This window comes from Euwallacea fornicatus, chromosome 8, assembly GCF_040115645.1.
Source record: "Euwallacea fornicatus isolate EFF26 chromosome 8, ASM4011564v1, whole genome shotgun sequence".
NCBI classification, from domain to species: Eukaryota; Metazoa; Arthropoda; class Insecta; order Coleoptera; family Curculionidae; genus Euwallacea; species Euwallacea fornicatus.
In genome coordinates this window covers 3,450,334-3,470,518 of record NC_089548.1, presented here as the reverse complement: position 1 = coordinate 3,470,518, position 20,185 = coordinate 3,450,334, and the positions used below count along the sequence as shown (strand labels likewise).

The following is a 20,185-nucleotide window of genomic DNA, read 5'->3' as shown; positions in this document are numbered from 1 at the left end:
AACCAACAATTGGCGGGAAAAGCAAAAAAACAGGTGGTAGTATCTGATTGACAGATTACATTAGGGGCGCGTTCAGAAATTTCGCCCCTGTTCTAGATGTGACCTTTGACAACAATGTTCTTAAAAATATTTTTACATATTTTAAAATATCCTTAAAAATAAAATTTGAAATTATATGAATTTTGGCACATATGAAATACCTTTATTATATATAGAACTTTTACAATACTTAAAGCACTATAAAAATTAATTATATGCTTATGGACCAAGAGTACCTTTTTTAATAGCTGAGGCTTTAACGAACGGAATTCGAAATCACCATTAAGTTTAAATTTAAATGACATTAACATTACAAAGCATGCGCAAAAAAGACGTCAGAGTCAGTTGATATATATTGACTGTCATTTGAGTCAGCTGACTAGTCCCGTGAATATTTGGAAGGGTGGATAATTTATAATTTTCTAGAAATTTAAAGTTTTTCTTACAAAAGCCCTTTGTACGAATTTCGCCCTATAAAATATTTATAAAAAGAAGTCGGAATGTCTGCAAGTGACAGGTTGCCTATTTTTCCCTCTCGGGGGTAAGTATACTTTTATATTTCGACACTAAAATGAATTGTAGAACCACTTTTGCTACTTAATTCTTGTTAAAATCACTTCATGTAGACTCTATTTTAATGAAAATTTACACACACAGAATATTCATGGCGTGCCTATTTCTAAAAAAATGTTAATTCTTATATTTCAGCGCACAAATGTTAATGAAAATGCGACTGAAAGGAGCACAAACTGGACACAGCTTATTAAAAAAGAAAGCTGACGCCTTGCAAATGCGATTCCGTATGATTCTTAGCAAAATTATTGAGGTACAGACATTTCTTCAAATATCTTAAAAATCTCTGCAAGAATAAATTTTTTGCAGACCAAAACCTTGATGGGTGAAGTTATGAAAGAAGCAGCTTTTTCACTGGCAGAAGCAAAGTTCACCACTGGAGACTTTAATCAGGTTGTGTTGCAAAATGTCACCAAGGCTCAAATTAAGATCAGAACAAAGAAAGACAATGTGGCTGGTAAATTCTTATTTACTCAAAAAGGCACTTATTTAGGCAAAAAGGATCTGGGCAACCTTCCCACGTTTATTTTCTTCTATATATCTTTTTTTATATATGTCAAGAAAATATTTGAAAAAGGTCAAAATCAAATTTACAAAATTAATGAGATTTATTATTAGTAACTCAATGTACTAAAACAGTTGATTTGACTTTTAGGTGTTACATTGCCAGTTTTTGAATCATACCAAGATGGTACAGACACATATGAATTGGCAGGGTTAGCCAGGGGTGGGCAACAATTGGCCAAGTTGAAGAAGAACTATCAGAACGCAGTTAAACTATTGGTTGAGTTAGCTTCTTTGCAAACTTCATTTGTGACCCTGGATGAAGTAATTAAAATCACAAATAGAAGAGTAAATGCCATTGAACATGGTAAGTTAGTTACATTTAAATTTTTTGAGCTAAATTAAAATACTCTTTTTCACATGAAAAACTAGAAATATAAGTATCCACATCAATTGTATTTTGAAGATATTAACCATATTTGTGATATTTTTTGCTTTTGATGTGTTGCACCCACTTTTTTAGTCACCTTGTATATTTCAATGAATCTTTTGTAACTTCCTGACAGGATTTAATATACTCATTTAAGTAAAGAAAATTTAATATTTCCATGGTCAATTGTGTTTAAGTTGTTATCAGTTGAGATTTGAGAAGCTTCTTTAGGAGTTTTTCTTAAAATTTCTGTTTATAAGAGTTTAATTTAATTTATATTTTCTGTTTCTAGTAATTATTCCGAAAATAGAAAATACTCTGCAATACATTATTTCTGAATTGGATGAGGTTGAAAGAGAAGAATTCTACCGTTTGAAGAAAATTCAAGACAAGAAAAAAATTATTAAAGCACAAAAAGAGAAAATTCAGGCAGAACTTAAGGCCCGTGGACTCTTGGCTCAGCAACAACAACCAGCCAACATTTTGGATGAAGGGGATGAAGACATCTTATTTTAAAGTTCTAATAACTCATTTACCGAAATACATTTGAAAATAAAGATATCATAATTTCTTTTTAAAAATTTCATATCGTTTGTTTAGCTTTCAATCTTCAAGATTTATGAAATTGAGAGTTGTAAAAAGAAGTAGGTATTGAGGTAAGTGTATGCACTAGGTTTTAGTTCTAGACATAAAATGAAAAGTGGGGTAATTAAATATTTTAGTAAAGTTATAAATTATTATAAACAAAACATTGAAATCGATCATAAGACCTCTAAAACTTTATACAATATATAGGGTCGTCTTTATGTCTAAAAATGATAGAACATTTTCTAAGTTAAGGTAGCTAGAAAAAAACGTTTAAAATAAAAGTCGTTTGACTGTTTCTGTCTACTTCCTTAAGGAAAAGTTTATAAATTAAAGTTTTTATAAAAAATGGTAAAAAAAACGAATTAAAATTAAACAGATTTCCCGGTTTCATAGTAAAAGCGACCCTGTATAGATCGTTATACTCATTTTCTAATTTTCAGTATTGATCCAACTACGTTGTGGTCCAAAAGATAATATGTATGTAGGTATTAACTTTTCGTAGGCTTCGTTTAAGATAAATAACTTTATTACTGTTTTTCAACTGATTCCAACCGTTGAGAGTTTCTGCAAATGTATATTATATTGTATCTCAATATTCTAAATTAAGGGTGTATTTGTCTTGTTTTACAAGCATGTCCTCTTTATACAAAATTTTAGTTTTGTGAAAAATATGTTCTTTATGAAATATAATTATAATACAAGTTTGAAAAACGCATTTTCTTTGCTGAAATCCTTATCTACTAGTAGCGAGGAAAGGGAGGAAATTTTTTTTGTACGCAACTGGAGCTTTGAAATCGAATAGAGAAGTATTGAGTCGAATTCAAAAAATCTACTTTCCGCAGGCATTTGACACAATGAGCTTTCTGCAACAGAAAGATAAGCAAAAAATTATTAAGTTGGCGGTCGCAAATTTAAGAACCCTGCTCCTGAAGCAGACTTCGCGAAACTAAATAAATCCGAATCCTTTTCAATTTTACCCTGTATCGCTGATTGAATATCAGAACATATTTTTTGAAAATGTTTTGCTTCACACCATAAAATTATAGGGAGGATGAGACGATTTCACATAGATTTTCAACACTATAAACTAGGCGATAATTATGCTTTTAATAGTGTATTGTAAAGTGATCGTAAGTGGCGAACGAGGTGGAAGACTCGTTAGACGGAGGGTTGATAGGACACTGTTGACTTCCATGTGTCGTAGTTCCCATCGTAGGATTAGGGGTAGTCAAAGGAGCGTTTCCTTGTATTAACACTTTTTAAACTATGTTAAGACTATGAAAACGGGGAAATCATTAATAATAAGAGAAAACTAAAATCGCCATAAAATGCTGGTGACAATAGGAATAGGAAGGAATATTGGCGTGGGTGTTTTTTCTCGATATAACTCATGGTGTCGAAGGCAAACGAATCTCAGTGCTATTTGATGTCTCTGTTTTCTTGCTTAAAGTCATCGGCCCACTACGCATTCTAAGATTATTATAAAATTAATTTTGTTTCATCTTTTGCGCTCTTGTTCGTCCGGCGGCGAGTGCGGTGGATTTAAATAGATAGACGCACATATCTTCTGTCCGTGGTGCGGTCGGGTATACCTGATTTGAAATGCAATTTGTTCATCTTTTTACTGGAAAGAAGACACTCGTGTTTTTTTGGATAATTCTCCTCTGTAAGTACAAAAGGAATTATTATCACATTAAGTGCCACAAAGGCTCTAAATATGCCTTTTATCGAGTGCGCTTCATGGTTTGCAAACAACCATTTATTAGATAACATAGAAGCAGACTACCGATACTTGGAGAATCTTCTGCGATAGAATTCCCAAAATCAACTTGGATCCAAGAAATATATCTTCTAAGTATGGACATATTAAACAAGACTCTTGTAATACGTTCGTGAAGTCTTATGGTTTTCGTCGTCAGGTCATTTGGTTGTATCAATCTTACTAGATGTGGTAGTGTTTGGAGCGAATTTTCAGGTGATAGCGAAACTTTAAGAAGAAGTCGCTTTTATTGTAAGTCAACCAGGTTGTAATTAATTTGCCGGGGACATGGACCCAAAAATTGTTTATTCAATGCGCTGTTCACAAACTCTTCAGTAGCTTAGTTCCTCTCGGAAATTGAATTTCCCTGATGAGTCCCTGACATTTGGGAACCTGAGTTATACGAATAAAAAAATTAAGTTCTGCGCGTATAGTTCATTACGAAAACAGTAAGGAGCGCGTTATGGGCAAACAAAATTATACGGGCCGCAGGTGAATTTCTAGAAAGGATCTTTATTTACCTTATATCTTACTACCTACCTTTATTTTGGGTTACGAAATCCTAGCGTGACAAATACAGGGTGATTCATTAACAATGAGATATTCGAAAACTGGAGACACTACACGTCAAATGATGACTATTGGAGAAAATACGTTTTAACCGAAAGTTGATAGTTTAGAATATATACAGGATGTTGAAAGTCATAATTTTAATTAATTTTTTCCGATATTCTGAAAATATCTAGGATATTTAAAAATTCGTAAAATTATATTTTTTTTGAGATGACGAATAAGATGTATATTGGAATTTCTGCATTGTTAATAAAAGACGCCACTTACAGTTAATTTGACAGAACTCACAGTTAATAACTTTTCACCCGATATGTCTAATATAGAATTTGATTCAAAATCTGAGAAAGTAATTATTTTTCCTTTAATTATCTATTTTTGTTTTATTTCGATCTCGATGCGTTTTTGAGAAACATTTATTTAACAAACTTTATGTTTAAATTTTATCATACAAGAAATTAAAAACGAAACAGCTAAGTGTATTTTCGTTTTCTGGAACACATAAATATTCAATAAATTATAACTTTACAAATTTTCAAGTGTCTAACCTAATTTTTTTCAGAATAATGGCAAAAAAGAATTACGATTTAAACTTTTAACACCCCGTATGCAGGGTGAGTCGGGACGTTGGGGCCGAACTTTAGCAGCGTATTATCCGTGAAAAATTAATGTAAAAAATTTAAATACATATTACTATCCGATTTTTAATTGCTTTCGAGTTGTAGTGAAAATAATTTGTTTCTAATTAACGCTCTATTTTCGATAAAAATGAAATTTTGTCATTCGTGATACTGATAGCACGTTTATATGCCACTTCAACTAAAGTCTTACAAAATACCAACCATTTATACAAAATTAGAATATGCAAATATGGTGTTTGTTTATGATTTTTGTAATGGTTAGGCAAGACTTGAACGGAAGGTTTCTAGAGCGTTGAGTTGGTCGGAGTGGTCCTGTTAATTGGCCTCCTAAGTTTCTAAAACTTACACCATTAGACTATTGTTTAAGAGCTTGGTATAAAAATGAACTATATAAAATAAAATTGAACATTTGGAATGCACTACTTTTGCGAAATACCAATACTGCACCTGGTATTAAAGAAAGAAATGAGGTAATCAGGAGGGCAACGAATGCTCTTCAAAAACTAAGTAAAAAATGTTTAGGACATTTCAAACAATGCTTGAGTTAATGTGAACAATACTAAAATCGTGTTTAACGTATCGCCTGTTAATTCCACTTAGAACTATCATTAAAATACGAAATTAATGACGGCTGCTTTTCCTCACGGAACTATAAAACAACTGTGCAACGTAATTTAGAGATCTAAAATTAGGTACTAAAATCTCTACTGATGTTCCAAAATTATGTCGGAAAATAAGGCAGTTGGTCTTTTCAATATGTGGAATGTGATGGTTTTTGCTTTGCTAATTTTCTTTTTGACTGTCCATACGAAATAAATTGCTCAGTATGTTCAGATAATAATTTTCCGATGGCGAAATTGGTGCGCTTTTTAGCTTGGAACTTATGAACGCGTGCCTTTATCGATCAAAATTTAGCATGAGAAAATATGCGAGAGAAGTGATGAATATCATTATGTATCTGATTATCCTAATTCAATATTATACTTACTTTTAATAATAAAACAGAAATCGATTATTCGAATGCTTCTGCTTAGACCGAATGATCCAGAAAAGTGTAAAAAAACCATTTCCAGAACTAACTTTTTGTATTCTGTATATCAAAAATGAGGCGCCTTTCAATATGTGTATTTTTAATTGAGGTTTTCGTCATGTTGTAAAATATGTGGTTCGACTTACCCACCTCTGTTTAGAGACACTCGGTATCTTATGTTAATTTCAACCCTATGTATCTCGGATATTAAACGTTTCGAGCTACATGCTCATAGGAACTCACTTCTTCAAACATCATAAGAAATTGCGTCCTGAAGTGACGGACCCTGCATACATCGATTAGTAATTTACCAATAAAATGATAGAAGCTCCTCATGCAAGATCGTTACACCACAATGAAATATTCGCACATCTGTATGAAGACGAAAACATGTAGGTGTGCATTTGGTTTTGAAATTAACAATAATAGAATGCTTACATATGGTTGGTAATAAAAATAAAGTGTAGGTCAGCAAATTATTAAAACATTATGATTACTGTTATGAGCATTCTTCTCCAGCGTATCAACTCTAAGAATTATTATAGCGATAGCAACCCATATACACATACGTGCTATGCTAATACATGCTTCAATTCCAATATATTGCTTCAATCACATCAAAGTCAAATGAGTAATTCATAATAGATAAATTCTCTAAAATCTGCTATTATTATATTTTTTATGAAATTTTTATGGAAGTTTTATCGAAAATATGATTTATGCGCTGCACAGTTCTTCGACTTACCGGTTTATCGGGATATCTGATGTTGAATTTTGCCTCAGGTTCTGCTGCCGAGCGCACGTTGTCGCCAACAAGACGAACAATTTCTGTTTTTTCTCTTACACTTAAATTTTCCATAATTAACATGATTAATAATTTAATTTCTGTTAAGTACAAATAAGTTCTAATATCAATGTAGACTTCGTTTGTTTGACAGTTAAACACTTCAATTGTTCTCCATAGCCCACTATAAATTTCTGAAAATAAATAACTACTGAGGGTGCAGTTTTAACTACAAAATCGTTATTGCCCAAAATTTTTCATTAAAATTGCGTATAAGCCCGTTTTGAGGGGTAGTCAATCCAATGGCGTGCACAGATTTTTTCTAAAAAAGTCGCTAATATGATTAATTGAAATTTTGCTCCTAGAAACTGTCATAGTAGGCCTTGAATTGTATATCAACCAGGCCATTTTTGATGAAAATGTGCAGTTTATCAAGCTCTATAATTAAAAAAAAATCCGGGCTAAATCGCACAATCAATAAACTTTGTACAGACTGACCCCAAAACAAATGGGTCACACTGTAGTGAGGATATTTTGAGGATGTTTTTAAGTAGTTTCGTTGCTTTTCCGAAATATACTCGTTTTTGATTTTGTGCTCAGTCTTTACTTATTTCTACTCATATTTTCATTTTTTTTTTAATTAAAAACTGTTTATCAACATAAAATTGAAAACAAATCAAGTTTTTATCAACAAGTAATTTTTTTAAATGTTTTCATACCATTTAACTGAGTTCCTATTACGTTTTTTTATCAAATTTATATATGTTGTTTTTTCAAAAACTAATCGAGAGATTTTTAATCGCATTTTAGCATTGAATGTACATTTCAAAGACCTTTAATTTGAGATGCCACTTGACCTATGGTTGAACTTTTTTTAATTCGGCTATTTTGCGGTACTGATGACGTAGGCAACATTTAAAAAAATGAATAAACGTCGAAAAATATTATTTTCTGTCCTATTTGATGCTGCTTTTATACTTTGAAAAAGTTAACAGGGTGACGATTGACAATTTAAAGCTGCACAGTAGATTTATTTTTTGTGCTGATTTACAAGCTCGCCCATAAATCACCGTAGTTAGGTCTTAATTTAGCGGCTTCGCTCTAACGAGCCTAAGTATTAAAAAGTCGATAATGACCAAATTACGGCTGGAAACGGACAGTTATACCAAATCTGTGAAATCGATTTTGATAATATTTACAGAATAAAAATTATTGATACTGTTCTGTGTGGGTTCCCGCATTAGCTTTATTCCGAAGAGGAATCTGTAGTCATAAATTTATTTGATTCATGGCACATTTAACCTACGCAATACAAAAACATGAGTCGATAGTTAAAATTTTCTTTAATACAATGACCATCTGTCGAACTTAGATAAAACGGTATTAGAAGCATATTACGAGGAATCAAAAAGGAAATTAGTCAAGCGTCGATTTTTTCGTCTCATCACAGGTGCTGAGAATTCGTTAGCAAAGCCTCACCGCAACGATTTGAAAAATCTGGATTTGTCATGTAAAAATGTTTCTCCTCCTGATATTTCTGACGCGATATTTGTCAGGCTTAAGCATGAGAAGCATTCCAAAACTCTGTCGTACTTGGTAGCTGAATATAAATGCAACCACCATCATACTTCCCTACCAAATATGAAATTATATTGCAGTAAGCATAAATGGATAGGGGTAAAGCCCAAATGTGAGAAACCAGGTAAGTAAAGAGAATACAATATACATTTGCAAACTTCATTGCTACGTTCATACCTTAGAAACAGAAATTCTCAAAAAAGAAACAGACAAATGCTCAGAAGTTAATATTAATTGTCAGCATTCCTGTATTGTTACAAAAGGAGAAGCTACTTGCAAGTGCTTCAAAGGATTCCGATTGGTTAAAAACGGGAAATGCATAGGTAAACCAATCAGCCAGCCCTAAATACCGTTACCAAATCTCAATCGCTTCAGATATCAATGAATGTTTATCCATGAAAACCAAGCAGTCCTGCCCCCAGGGGTGTGTAAACCTGATTGGTTCTTACTACTGCACTAGTGGCACTGAAGAATTTCAATCCGATGAACCAAGTGAAAATAACGAAAATAGTTATGATCAATATGAAGATGAGGATTATGAAGGTAATGACGAGTTATACAGGATACCTTAGAACTCTTGTATATTATGGATTTTAGATGGTGAAGAATACGAGGATTACGACCGCAAAGACAAGACCGAAACAACAACTTTGATGATTGAAGCTACAACACCAGAAAATTTGTCTGCAGCATCTACCTCGATAACGTCCCAAGAAATTGATAATAAACTGGAAGAGAAAGAGAATGGTGAGGTAGAAGAATATGAAGAATATGACGAGGAATATGACGAGGAAGACGATTCCGCGGCCGCAACAAAGGAGTCTATAGAACTATCATCAAGTAAGCATCATCGAATTAGTGATTAAAAATGTAATGATTAAATTACAGCTACTAAAAAACCTGAGCTTTCTTCCACTACTGAAAACTCTGCGAGTACAATTAAACATACTGAGAACGTAGATGTTCAGGAGATGGTCCCTAAAGAATTTGGTGCAAAGGAGGAGAAAGATATCAATGTGGGAAAAGAACCTAAAGAAAATGAAATAATTAATGAGGAAAATAGTGAATATGAAGAGGATTATGACGATTACGAAGAAGAGTATGATGAGAATAGGAAGGCGGTTGCAAAGGTTTGATATATTAACGAATCGCACTCGTTGGTAATTTTGTTACATATGTTAGAAAGTTGATGTTTCTACGGAATCCAGTCAAACCGATAAAGATATGGTGATTGAAGAAACACCGAGCGTTGAAAGAGTATTTCCTAAGGAATCGCTGACATCTACAACTACAATTCAAAGTCCAACTTTGTCTACAATTGCGTCGGAAGGTAAGGACAACTAAAGTTCGACATTCGAATCTTTTAAATAATTTGTTTTATACAGTAGTAAAAGGTCTAAACAGGGAAGACACTACCACAAAAGCATACAAGGAAAGCCCAACAAGAAAACCCGTCTCCGTGGCAGTAGATGACATTGACGACTTGGATAAACCAGGTAGCAAAAATATTTCACAAATCACACTACTTTAACCCACACATCTGAATCGATAATTTTACTAATGACCAAAAAATCTAATTCCCTGAATCCTGAAACCGGGAAAAGAAAGACTTCCCAGAGATTGAAATTGAAGAAGCAAAACACAATTAGAGAATCCAACTACGTCCATTAAAGTATTGTTGTGATAGTATCTAGTGATTATTATTGAAGTTGGTAATTCAAAAGCTTTCGTTCATTTCTTAAAAAGTACTTGGAAGGGTGAACGCTATCTTCGTCGTCCTTTTTGTAACTCCATTGCTATCTAGCCCCTTGAACCATCAGCTCAAAGGGTATTAAAAATACGCAGAATTCTTCACAGCTTTGAAGGTTTCTTCTTCCCTTCTGGAACTCTCTCTAAAATTTCAGTGCAAAAATTGCCGACTAAACAGTAATTAAGTGAAAAAGACTTTAAAGGTTCTCCCAATGAACTTGCTCCTTATAAGGTTTGAAACAAACAATGAATATCAATACAGTCGAATACCGAAATATTACCTTATGAAATATGTATGTTTTTCATTTTGCTTCACTATATAATGTTTCCTGAATAATAACTAGGTGAAAACGTTCAAGTTTCAAGCACCACATTAAAAATCGCAGACCTAACAACATCAAATCCTAACTTAGAAATAGAAGAGTATAAGGAAGAATATGACGAAGGGGAGGGGGAGGAGGTGATGGAGGGAGAGGATGGGGAGGATGGGGATGAGGGAGGTTTGAAGGAGGAGGAGGAGACGCAAGAAAATGTGATACCGGATAATGACGGTTCGCGTGTGAAAGTTTGTGGAAGCGGATTTGTTTTAGAGGAAAACGAATGCGTTGGTAAGATTACAAGAAGATTTAATAGCGATTAGCGATAGGGGTTTTAACCATTATCCCTGTCAGTGGTTTTAACCACTATCACAATATTAAGAGTTTAACAAGCTCTATTAGGCAAAAATATCCACTTGATTTACTAGTGGTAGTATGCCTTTTTTCTACTTCATTATCGCATTTAGCGTCATCTGAAAGATCCGTCGGACGAAAAAGAAAAACGTTTTACGATATGAACAAAATAATTTTTAGATATAAACGAATGTGAAACTGGGCAAAATACTTGCTCGCATTCATGTGAAAACATCATTGGTGGTTATGAGTGTCAGTGTCCAGATGGATTAAAACTATCTCCAAGAAACAGAACTCACTGTGAAGATATTGATGAATGTTTGAACAACCCATGCTCGCACATCTGTCTAAATGTTCCTGGTAAATCATGCATTAATTTTGCTTTATTTAGGAAAAAGGTTGATTATCATGTTTTAGGAAGTTACGAGTGTCAATGTCCTGAAGGGTTGATACTGCAAAACAGTACATCATGCGCCAATTTATCTTGTTCTCATACAAGTACCAAGATAGATGGCGTGTTCCAGTGCACGTGTCCCCTAGGTTTTGTTTTAGGGTACAATAAAATTGTTACTTAATTGTTGCTAATTAACACTTATTTTAGAACATGAAACGTTCTTAATCATACCCAAGGAGTCCGCTTCTGGAGTCCAAGCATAGCGATCTCGGCAATCATAACGATGCGAGGTCTAAAAAATAAAAGTATTTTTCCAAAATTTTAGTTCTTTCGTCGGAATTTTTCAAATTTTGAAACGGCACCTTCTTTAATATTCAATTGCGCAACGTTGCCCTATTTTAACCGACATTGTATCTCTAACAGTTACCGAGATCCGCATGACTTAGCTCCAGAGACGGACGCACTGAATTATTACCCTTTTTTAGGACCGATCAGAGAACTTGCGAAGACGTAGACGAATGTCTCATTGAAAATACCTGTTCACATCAATGTGATAATGTAGTTGGATCGTTTCGATGTATGTGTCCATCAGGATTTAGGCTAGAGAAGGACGCGCAACACTGTGTTGATATAGATGAGTGTGCGGAATCAAGCACGTGTCCAGAAACTTGCGAAAATACTCCAGGAAGTTTCAAGTTAGTTGAACTGTCGCCTGAGTTTCCCAAACTTGTCGAGTGTTTGCCAATTTTATAGACTCTGAACATGAGCATTTCAGGTGCCTTTGCGAAGAAGGTTTTCAATATGACTCCGTTGAAAATAAATGTTTTGATATCGATGAGTGCGATAAGAAATTGAATCTCAGTGAATGCGAACAGCTTTGCATTAACTACGAAGGCAGCTACGAGTGTAGCTGTAAAGCAGGCTATTTTCTATCTGGTGACATTGCTTGCGTGGATATCGACGAGTGTTCCATATACAACGGAAACTGCAGTCAGCTATGTGAGAATTTGTCAGGATCATTCACTTGCAAGTGAGTAGAACTTCAAATTTGTTCCGATTAATTTAAAGTTCTAAATGTAGGTGCAAGGACAACTATCACCTTTCTCCAGACAACAGAACCTGCCTAATAAATGATCTATGCTTAGAGAACAACGGAGGATGTTCACATAAGTGTGTAATAAATGCAGATGGGGTGGCTACTTGCAAGTGCCCAGAGGGGCAAATCCTAGAGGGCAAAAATTGCATCAAAGTTGATCCTTGTTTGGCGAACAATGGTGGATGCTCTCACGTATGTGTTAACATTGATGAAAGAGCTGATTGTAGATGTCCAGAAGGTAAACAGACATTTAGAGCAAGACGATCGCCGGCGGTCCAAACGTTGATAATTTTCCCATTCTCTCTGAATTCCAGGTTATTCTCTGGAAAACACTACACATTGTTTCGAAATAAACCAATGCCTCAATAACAACGGCAACTGCTCCCACTTTTGCGAATTCATCGACCACGAAGTCCATTGCACTTGCCCAGAGATGCACACGTTGGTGAACAACTTACAGTGTATCGAGCACAACCCTTGTGAAGTTAACAATGGAGGTTGTTCCCATTTGTGCACATTTGAAAACCATAAAGTGATCTGTTCCTGTCCAGAAACACATAATGTGCACAACGATACATATTGTATTGAAAGGAATCCGTGTCTTCTTGATAATGGAGGATGCTCACATCAGTGCGTTTTTGAAAATGGTGAGGTTTTTTTTAAAGAAAAATTAGCAAAATTAAGAAAAAACAACTATGGAGGACCCCTAGGTACCTCGGATAGTTGTTAAAAATTGGGGACACTTCTTTTGTTCTTTTCCAAAGTCGTGTTCTCACATATCACCCGGAAACTTCGTTTTTAGCTCTTTAAAATTTTCGTCAAGACCCGTATTTAAAGTGGTTTATTTGAGAAGCACTTGGAACTCACAGTTAAATTATAGCGGGCAAGCACGTGTTCCCACGTTGTTTCTCCCGACCCTGCACTTTAGGGTTCTGAGCCTAATTCACGCACCCTTTCATGATTCCCATATTTAGACACAAGTTTATGTTTCAAACTTCAATTATGTATTTTTCAGGCAATATGTTTTGCAAATGTCCGGAAAAATACAAATTAGAAGGAAAAACCTGCTACCGAATCGATCCCTGTACTTTTGGCAACGGAGGATGTTCGCACAAATGTTTTTCGGACGATAATGGGGAGGTCTTGTGCAGTTGTCCAGAGAATTATTTCTTGAACAACACCAAGAGTTGCATTTTAGAGGATATGTGCTTAAAAAATAACGGAGGATGTAGTCACTTATGCGATTTCAGTAGTCAATCTGTAGTTTGTTCTTGTCCTGAGGGATATGACATTGTAGGAAAAACTTCCTGCAAAAAAGTAAGATGGAAGTTACATGAAAAAGTGCACTTAACACAATTGTTCGTTATTAGAAAAATGTTTGTGATTTTGAAAATGGAGGTTGCTCGGACTATTGCGAGGATGTACAGGGAGATCCCAAGTGCTCCTGTCCAGAGGCGTATGTGTTGGATGCGGATAATACAACTTGCATTTCAGGTGTAGAATACTCCCTTATAACCCCATATTACGTTATAACTTCTTTCGAATGTTTACAGAAGACCGGTGTTCGAACAAAAACGGTGGTTGTTCTCATTATTGCAAAATGGAATCTGGAGTGGTTCAGTGTTATTGTCCAGATCATCACAATCTTGTAAATGGCAATAAGTGCGTCCCAGTTAATCCATGTCTAATTAACAACGGGGGGTAGGTACCATACGCATATGCAATAAAGGTTAAAATTTTCTATATCGAGCATCTATAGTACTACTATACTGCATCCCAAAATTAACGCATCATTTTTTAAACTGAACAATTTGCTTTTGAAAATATTTATAAAGTGCACTAGTGATTTAAAATTATTGCTCATAAAACTTTTAATATTATTGATTCCGTTAAGTTAAATTTACTGAAAATCGCAGTAATCCTTCTTTCGTAAACATAAAATCTTTTCTCTAATGTGATAAAAACGAAAATACATAAAAATAAAAAATATGCGTTAATTTTGCGGTACAATGTAGTACCATGATTTTGTAGCTGCTCTCATGAGTGCGAATTCGAAAACGGAAATCTAACATGCTTATGTTCCGAGGGCTATCAATTAAAAGGAAAAGAATGTTCATTAATCAATCCCTGTTTGGAAAAAAACGGGGGTTGCTCCCATGCCTGCACGGCTATCAATGGTCTGGCAATATGTCGGTGTCCACCCGATTATGAGCTTATAGGTAACTTTGAATCAACCGCTCCAATTCCCAATAGAATTTTGGGAATTTTTGCAGACAGAACGTGTTTCAAGCTTAACCCATGTACCATTGACAATGGAGGATGCTCTCATGGTTGCCATAATGACCACGGCGAGGTGCAGTGTTTGTGTCCCCCAGGATATAAATTGTTCGGAAAACGTTGCTTAGATGAAGGCCCGTGCGAAAAGCACAATGGGGGCTGTTCGCACATATGCTCAGATATTGAAGGTAACCGAGAGGGTGTAATTCGAATGGCGTAACGCCATATACGAGGTGTCCCGATATTTTAGAAAAAAAATTTAATTTAGCGAAAGAGATTTTATTTTTGTTTCAACTGATTTGGTGAGATAATTCAAAATTAATGGCACTTCATTAAGAAGAATTAATAGAACAATAGGCGGAAGCCCATGCGAAAAGCTCTGTAGTAGATTAAGGTCCACGACATCAACTTTAAGGACACGAAAGTCGCTCAGATTTCGAAAATAAGATCTTCTAGCAAATGAACTTTCGTGTCTATTCAGACGACCATTACTGTAGATTACTGCATCCGTATTTTGGAGGCAACAGAAGTCGCTTTTTGAATACATTTTTAGGTCGAGCAGTGTGTAGCTGCCCTACAGGCTACGCTCTACGACCCAACAAACAAGTATGCAAAGAAATTAACGAATGTAGGCTAAATAGAGGTGGATGCTCTCATGGGTGCACAAACACTCCTGGATCCTATGAATGCACTTGCCCCGCGGGCTTCAAATTGAAGAGCAACAAACGAATTTGCGAAGATGTAGATGAGTGCGCAATCAACAATGGTGGTTGCGAGGTTTACTGCAAAAACTATAAAGGTAAAAACAAACAATATTAAAGAATATATATAGATCATTTTTCCTACAGGGAGTTTTAGGTGCGACTGTCCGGAGGGCTACACCCTTCAACGAGATAAGAAGTCCTGTAAGAGAGGGGAGGTGCATCAGTGTCTCATTCCGAAAGTGGTCATGAATGGGGAGGTTCGCTGTCCAGGTCATCGCATTGACTATCGGCTTACGCTGCCCAGTGGAACTTCTTGCAATGTATGGTGTAACGAGGGATTTAAGCTGCGGGGTCGACCACAACGAATGTGCAAAGATGATGGGGAGTGGGATAATTCGGAAGCTGAGTGCATTAGTAAGCTTTTCCCGAATATGGATGGTTAGATTAGAGGTTCCAAGAATGAAAATCTGAACCCTAAATGTCGCCCAATTTTAATAATATGATAAATACACGTTTTTGCATCTATTTATTTTGATGTTCTTCCCTTTAGCCGCAACATGTCCAAAATTGCCCAGTTTCGAAGGGGGGCGGTTCTTACCCGGAACATGTAACACAGGCAAGACATATCCCGGGAGATCGTGCGACATATATTGCAAACCTGGATACAGGAAATCGCAGCAATTCCCCACTGTTCGATGCCTCAACGACCTATCATGGTCCGTTCACGTTACACCGGATATTTTGCAGCATTTCTGCATAAGAGGTATTTTTATTAATTCACTAAGGGAATTTTATTCACCACCCGTTCTGCTCTAAATGTCGGGTGTTTCACTGTAATAAGCATTGAAGAAAAAAATATATACTAAAATATATTACAAATTCGTAGCTTTTGGTTCCCTAAATTATTTTCCGGATGTAACTTCTGCATCGCAATTTCGAGATGTTTTTAACTTTTTGAAAATTTCAGATAATTTTGAACAACAAATCCAATAATATATAGATTGGGAATATTTTGCAGATGCAGTTGAGGAATTGAAAGAAATTTATATACGATGTCCAAATAGGGGACAACTCAATTTCGTCCTGCCTCCTGGACAACGAAGTATGCCAGTTTACTTTCCACAACCAGACACAAACGTAGATTTTCATAGGTATGTTAAAACTATCCCTAAAAATAACTTCCGCATTGTTATGCTCCGGCAGTTTCAGAGAACTTTCAGGAAATAACTAACATACATTTTCCAAAAATAAACTTAAAACAAAACTATGTGCAAACTATTCCAACTAAAGAATCTAAATAATATTTACTCTGTATATTCTGAACTGATTTTATTAAAGTACCCCAAATTGACCTAACTGAAGCCATTTGAGTGAAATTTATTGAATATGGATTGACCCCGTTTAATTTATGCAAGAACTTATATTGACTTGAGCAGTGTTTCCTGAAGCACTTTATTAAATTTTTGACCTGCACGAAAGCAACCTGTTTTAGCTTGAGTAAAAAAACTATTTCCATGGATATTTAACTTTCCAGATAACATTATCAGTACATTTATCTTTTTTTCCAGGTATGTTGCGTCGCAACCACCTTGGGGAAAACGGTTACATACCATTCTCTCTGCTGGTACCACCGAGGTCACTTTTACAGCTCTGCACTTTAATGCTACAACGTCGTGTAAATTGACCATTAATGTGGAGGACAAGGAAAGCCCGCAAGTTACAGGGTGTCCCGAAAATATCGAACGGATTTTGGGGCGGGGACAGTTCAGTCAGATCGTTTATTGGACAGAACCGCAATTCCTTGACAATGTAGAGGTTGTTAGAGTGGTAAAATCTAGGGTAGGTTTTTTGGTTTATTTATTTTCTGTAAATAATTATGTTGACTTTGGAGTTATAGTAAAATTATACAAGGTGAGGAAGATGGCATCTTTCGATCGGCAAAAGCTACTTTAATTACGAGTTTGAATAGTGATTTGCCACTCGCATTTCCCACGATAATTTGGGAAAATCCGCTCTTATGATGTGCGTATGAAAAAAAATTACTTTGCGCACACGTATGAGTGTGAAATGTACGTGTATGCACGTGGCCATCATACTTGTTTTATTTCGCATTCAGGTACTGAAAAAATATCTCTTATTTTGATAATATCTGAATTCAGGCACCAGGTACGGAATTCTCCGTGGGCTTGCATCATATCAACTACATAGCTATGGATAAGTCTGGAAATAGGGCTACCTGCCAGTTTATAGTAGATGTGAAAAGTATGGAATTGTGCTGATAACTGTATTTTACTGCGTAAAATATATCGTGTATTTTTGCTTTAGAAAATGCTGAACATGGAAATTTAAACACTCTTCAAGCCTTTGATAGCACCTCAAAGCACAGAAAAATCAGTGAAAGGGGAATTTATTACAAGGCTTTATTGGTTTGCCCTAGTGGCGCGCAATATGAGGTAAGACTTTAACAAAGGAAGGAAAACAAAACGTTTGTGGTTAATTACCAGTAAGTATATTGCTTGAGTTGATCTTAAGAGAAACAATGCGAATTTATTGCTTTCATCTTGACCTGATTTTCCTTGGAATAGAAGATTCATTGAACTCTCCCGTTTCCTTCCACCGTTGGTGAGAGTCTCTGGACTGTTTAAAGAAGTGAGAGCTTAAACAGATGCAGATCCTCACATTTCACAACCTAATCTCATCTTTTGCTTAATTTCTTTAATTATCTATCATATTTTGAAGTTTTCTATCCTCAATTTCCTTCTCCCTTAACGTGTAACAATCAATTTCCACCAGTGGTATGGCTGCAATCCATACTCATGGTACCTACCACTGGGTAAGTATTCTTTTTTATATGAACTATGCATACTATCTAATTTATATAGTTGTTATTTTAAATGGTTCACTGTTCTTCGCAGAATTTGGCAATACGAGAGCCAGAACCAGGATGCATTTGGAAAAACATCAAGGTGAAACAGCCCCAGCGCTACGAACCTCCCAGGATAATTCCTCATGAAGCAACAAGGAGACCATATTATTTTAGAAATATGGCCCCTATTCCTCGGATTTTCGATCCTATACCTCATATTCCAACATTGCCAACATTACCAACAATACCAACATTGTTTTCGGCATACCCCAACGAAAATCATAATATAAATTCAAAGCTCTTATATGGAGGACGCCATCATCAAAATTACCTTCGCAATCGAAATAGCAAGGAATATTTCAGGTGAAATAAGAGATAAATTTGGTACTTAAATATGTTGATTAAGTATATTTTTGAGTTTATAAATTTAATTAATTTGTGCAATTTAACTAATTATTTCTATTTACACTTGTATGAAAAGTTTATAAAAAAATTTGCATGTAATTAAATCTTATTTTCAAAACTGTTTCGTCATTACATATTCGTTTGTTTTTGTCTTCGTCTGCGTCCGAACGCGTCTTTCTGCTGTTGCAAAAGTTTGATATATCAGAATCAAAAATAATTTTTTTTTTTTTATTTTAGAAATTTGGAATTTTAGGCGTTGCAGCATAAATTCGCGAGATATCTCGAATCATTTGAAAAACATAAAAAAATCCTGCTCAAGTTCGTTCTTAGCTCATTTTTGTGAATTTGAGCTTTTTCAAAATTTCTGAAAGTTCGTGACTGGGGCAATTCGGGTTCCTTCACATTTCCGAGACTTTTTATTGAGATTTGTTCCAATTTTATAAAATATGAAGATTTCACTTTAGACTACTTTTTCGAAGTTTAATGAATCCTTTAGAATTCCTTTAGAGCACCAATAAGGAGGAAAGAACACGACATCTAAATATCGTTGCGTGTAACCATAAAACTAACAATACACTGATATGGCGACAGATATTACATCTTAATAAAATCGAATTATCACACATTATCGCCCCGCTCATTGTGTTAAATTAGCAGTCTATTGAATCAATAATGGGCCTTTAATGCAGTTGCACTTTCAGCCCCCATGATGCATCAATGTATCGCCGAGGGGGTGTTTAGTTGCTACATATGTTTCTCTCAAACGTTCTCTCAGGGGGTGAGATATAATAACAGGGGGTGATTGTGGAGGGGCAAAGGTTGCTAGAAACAATAGCGAAGGGGATGCTGCTCGACTGATGTTTTTTCTAAGTGAAATTATAGCCATTGAGGGAGTTTACCTGCGGGGGGAAACTTTAACAATAAAACGCTGTCATTTTTCGTTTAAATTTTTGGTCCAAACTTTGTCCTAAATATATTTAAAAATTCCTCCTCCTTTTGCGTTCAAAACCAAAAATTTGGTGGTTTAAAACGAAATAAGAAATTTGCATTTTATGACCATGTTCGATCATCTTGATGAATAATTCTCAAAAAACCGAAGTGCTTAAACTCTATCAAATGGATTCATAATTGACCCCACGTGCCGTCCCATTTCCAAGGGTTGCAATTCGATTGACGTGCTTAAGGCTCGATTAAATTACTTGTCAAACACCAAAGCGTGAAGAGAGGATTATATGACAAATTGCAAGTGCTTCCCCATTGAGTGTTTTTTGTTTGCAGACGGGATTGAATGTTGAAGTGAGGCCGAGGGTGTCACGCGTTGCGGTTGTCATTGTGAAACTAATTTTTGGGGCGCGGTGAATCAGGGTTGAAAAAAGTGTAGTGGCGCATCTGCCTAAATGCCTGAATGTGGGGATATCTAATAGAATAAATATAAATATTTGGCTAAAAAAAACGTAAATTGCGCTATAAAATCTTGACTATTCCTTCAATAGATACACGTAGAACATTCCTTTTTCTCCGTTAAAT

At 35.2% G+C, this 20,185-nt stretch overlaps 2 protein-coding genes across 2 annotated transcripts; both read left to right on the top strand.

Moving 5' to 3' along the window:
- Positions 1-409: 409 nt before the first annotated feature.
- Positions 410-2,375, top strand: LOC136340741 (V-type proton ATPase subunit D-like). Its single transcript, XM_066285047.1, has 5 exons — positions 410-580; positions 748-865; positions 922-1,069; positions 1,268-1,483; positions 1,839-2,375. Exons 1-5 carry the CDS (start codon positions 540-542, stop codon positions 2,060-2,062), a joined length of 747 nt encoding a protein of 248 aa, XP_066141144.1. The 5' UTR covers positions 410-539; the 3' UTR covers positions 2,063-2,375.
- Positions 2,376-3,586: 1,211 nt separating this feature from the next.
- LOC136340784 (fibrillin-1-like) lies at positions 3,587-18,729 on the top strand. Its single transcript, XM_066285126.1, has 28 exons — positions 3,587-3,800; positions 8,369-8,620; positions 8,679-8,819; positions 8,872-9,039; positions 9,094-9,336; positions 9,385-9,626; positions 9,679-9,826; positions 9,882-9,992; positions 10,632-10,853; positions 11,097-11,276; positions 11,334-11,469; positions 11,796-12,005; positions 12,086-12,340; positions 12,391-12,644; positions 12,721-13,053; positions 13,422-13,723; positions 13,777-13,900; positions 13,960-14,107; positions 14,438-14,625; positions 14,680-14,871; positions 15,237-15,482; positions 15,532-15,801; positions 15,938-16,150; positions 16,406-16,538; positions 16,956-17,226; positions 17,547-17,649; positions 17,713-17,840; positions 18,303-18,729. Exons 1-28 carry the CDS (start codon positions 3,737-3,739, stop codon positions 18,618-18,620), a joined length of 5,595 nt encoding a protein of 1,864 aa, XP_066141223.1. The 5' UTR covers positions 3,587-3,736; the 3' UTR covers positions 18,621-18,729.
- Positions 18,730-20,185: the final 1,456 nt, after the last annotated feature.

Excerpts from the sequence above, each read along its gene's own strand:
- LOC136340741 (XM_066285047.1), top strand. The coding sequence starts at position 540 with ATGTCTGCAAGTGACAGGTTGCCTATTTTTCCCTCTCGGGG. Across the intron at positions 866-921 it reads TTCTTAGCAAAATTATTGAG|ACCAAAACCTTGATGGGTGA; the intron begins GTACAGACATTT and ends AATTTTTTGCAG. Across the intron at positions 1,484-1,838 it reads AGTAAATGCCATTGAACATG|TAATTATTCCGAAAATAGAA; the intron begins GTAAGTTAGTTA and ends TTCTGTTTCTAG.
- LOC136340784 (XM_066285126.1), top strand. The coding sequence starts at position 3,737 with ATGCAATTTGTTCATCTTTTTACTGGAAAGAAGACACTCGTGTTTTTT. Across the intron at positions 9,627-9,678 it reads ATAGGAAGGCGGTTGCAAAG|AAAGTTGATGTTTCTACGGA; the intron begins GTTTGATATATT and ends TACATATGTTAG. Across the intron at positions 16,151-16,405 it reads GCAGCATTTCTGCATAAGAG|ATGCAGTTGAGGAATTGAAA; the intron begins GTATTTTTATTA and ends AATATTTTGCAG.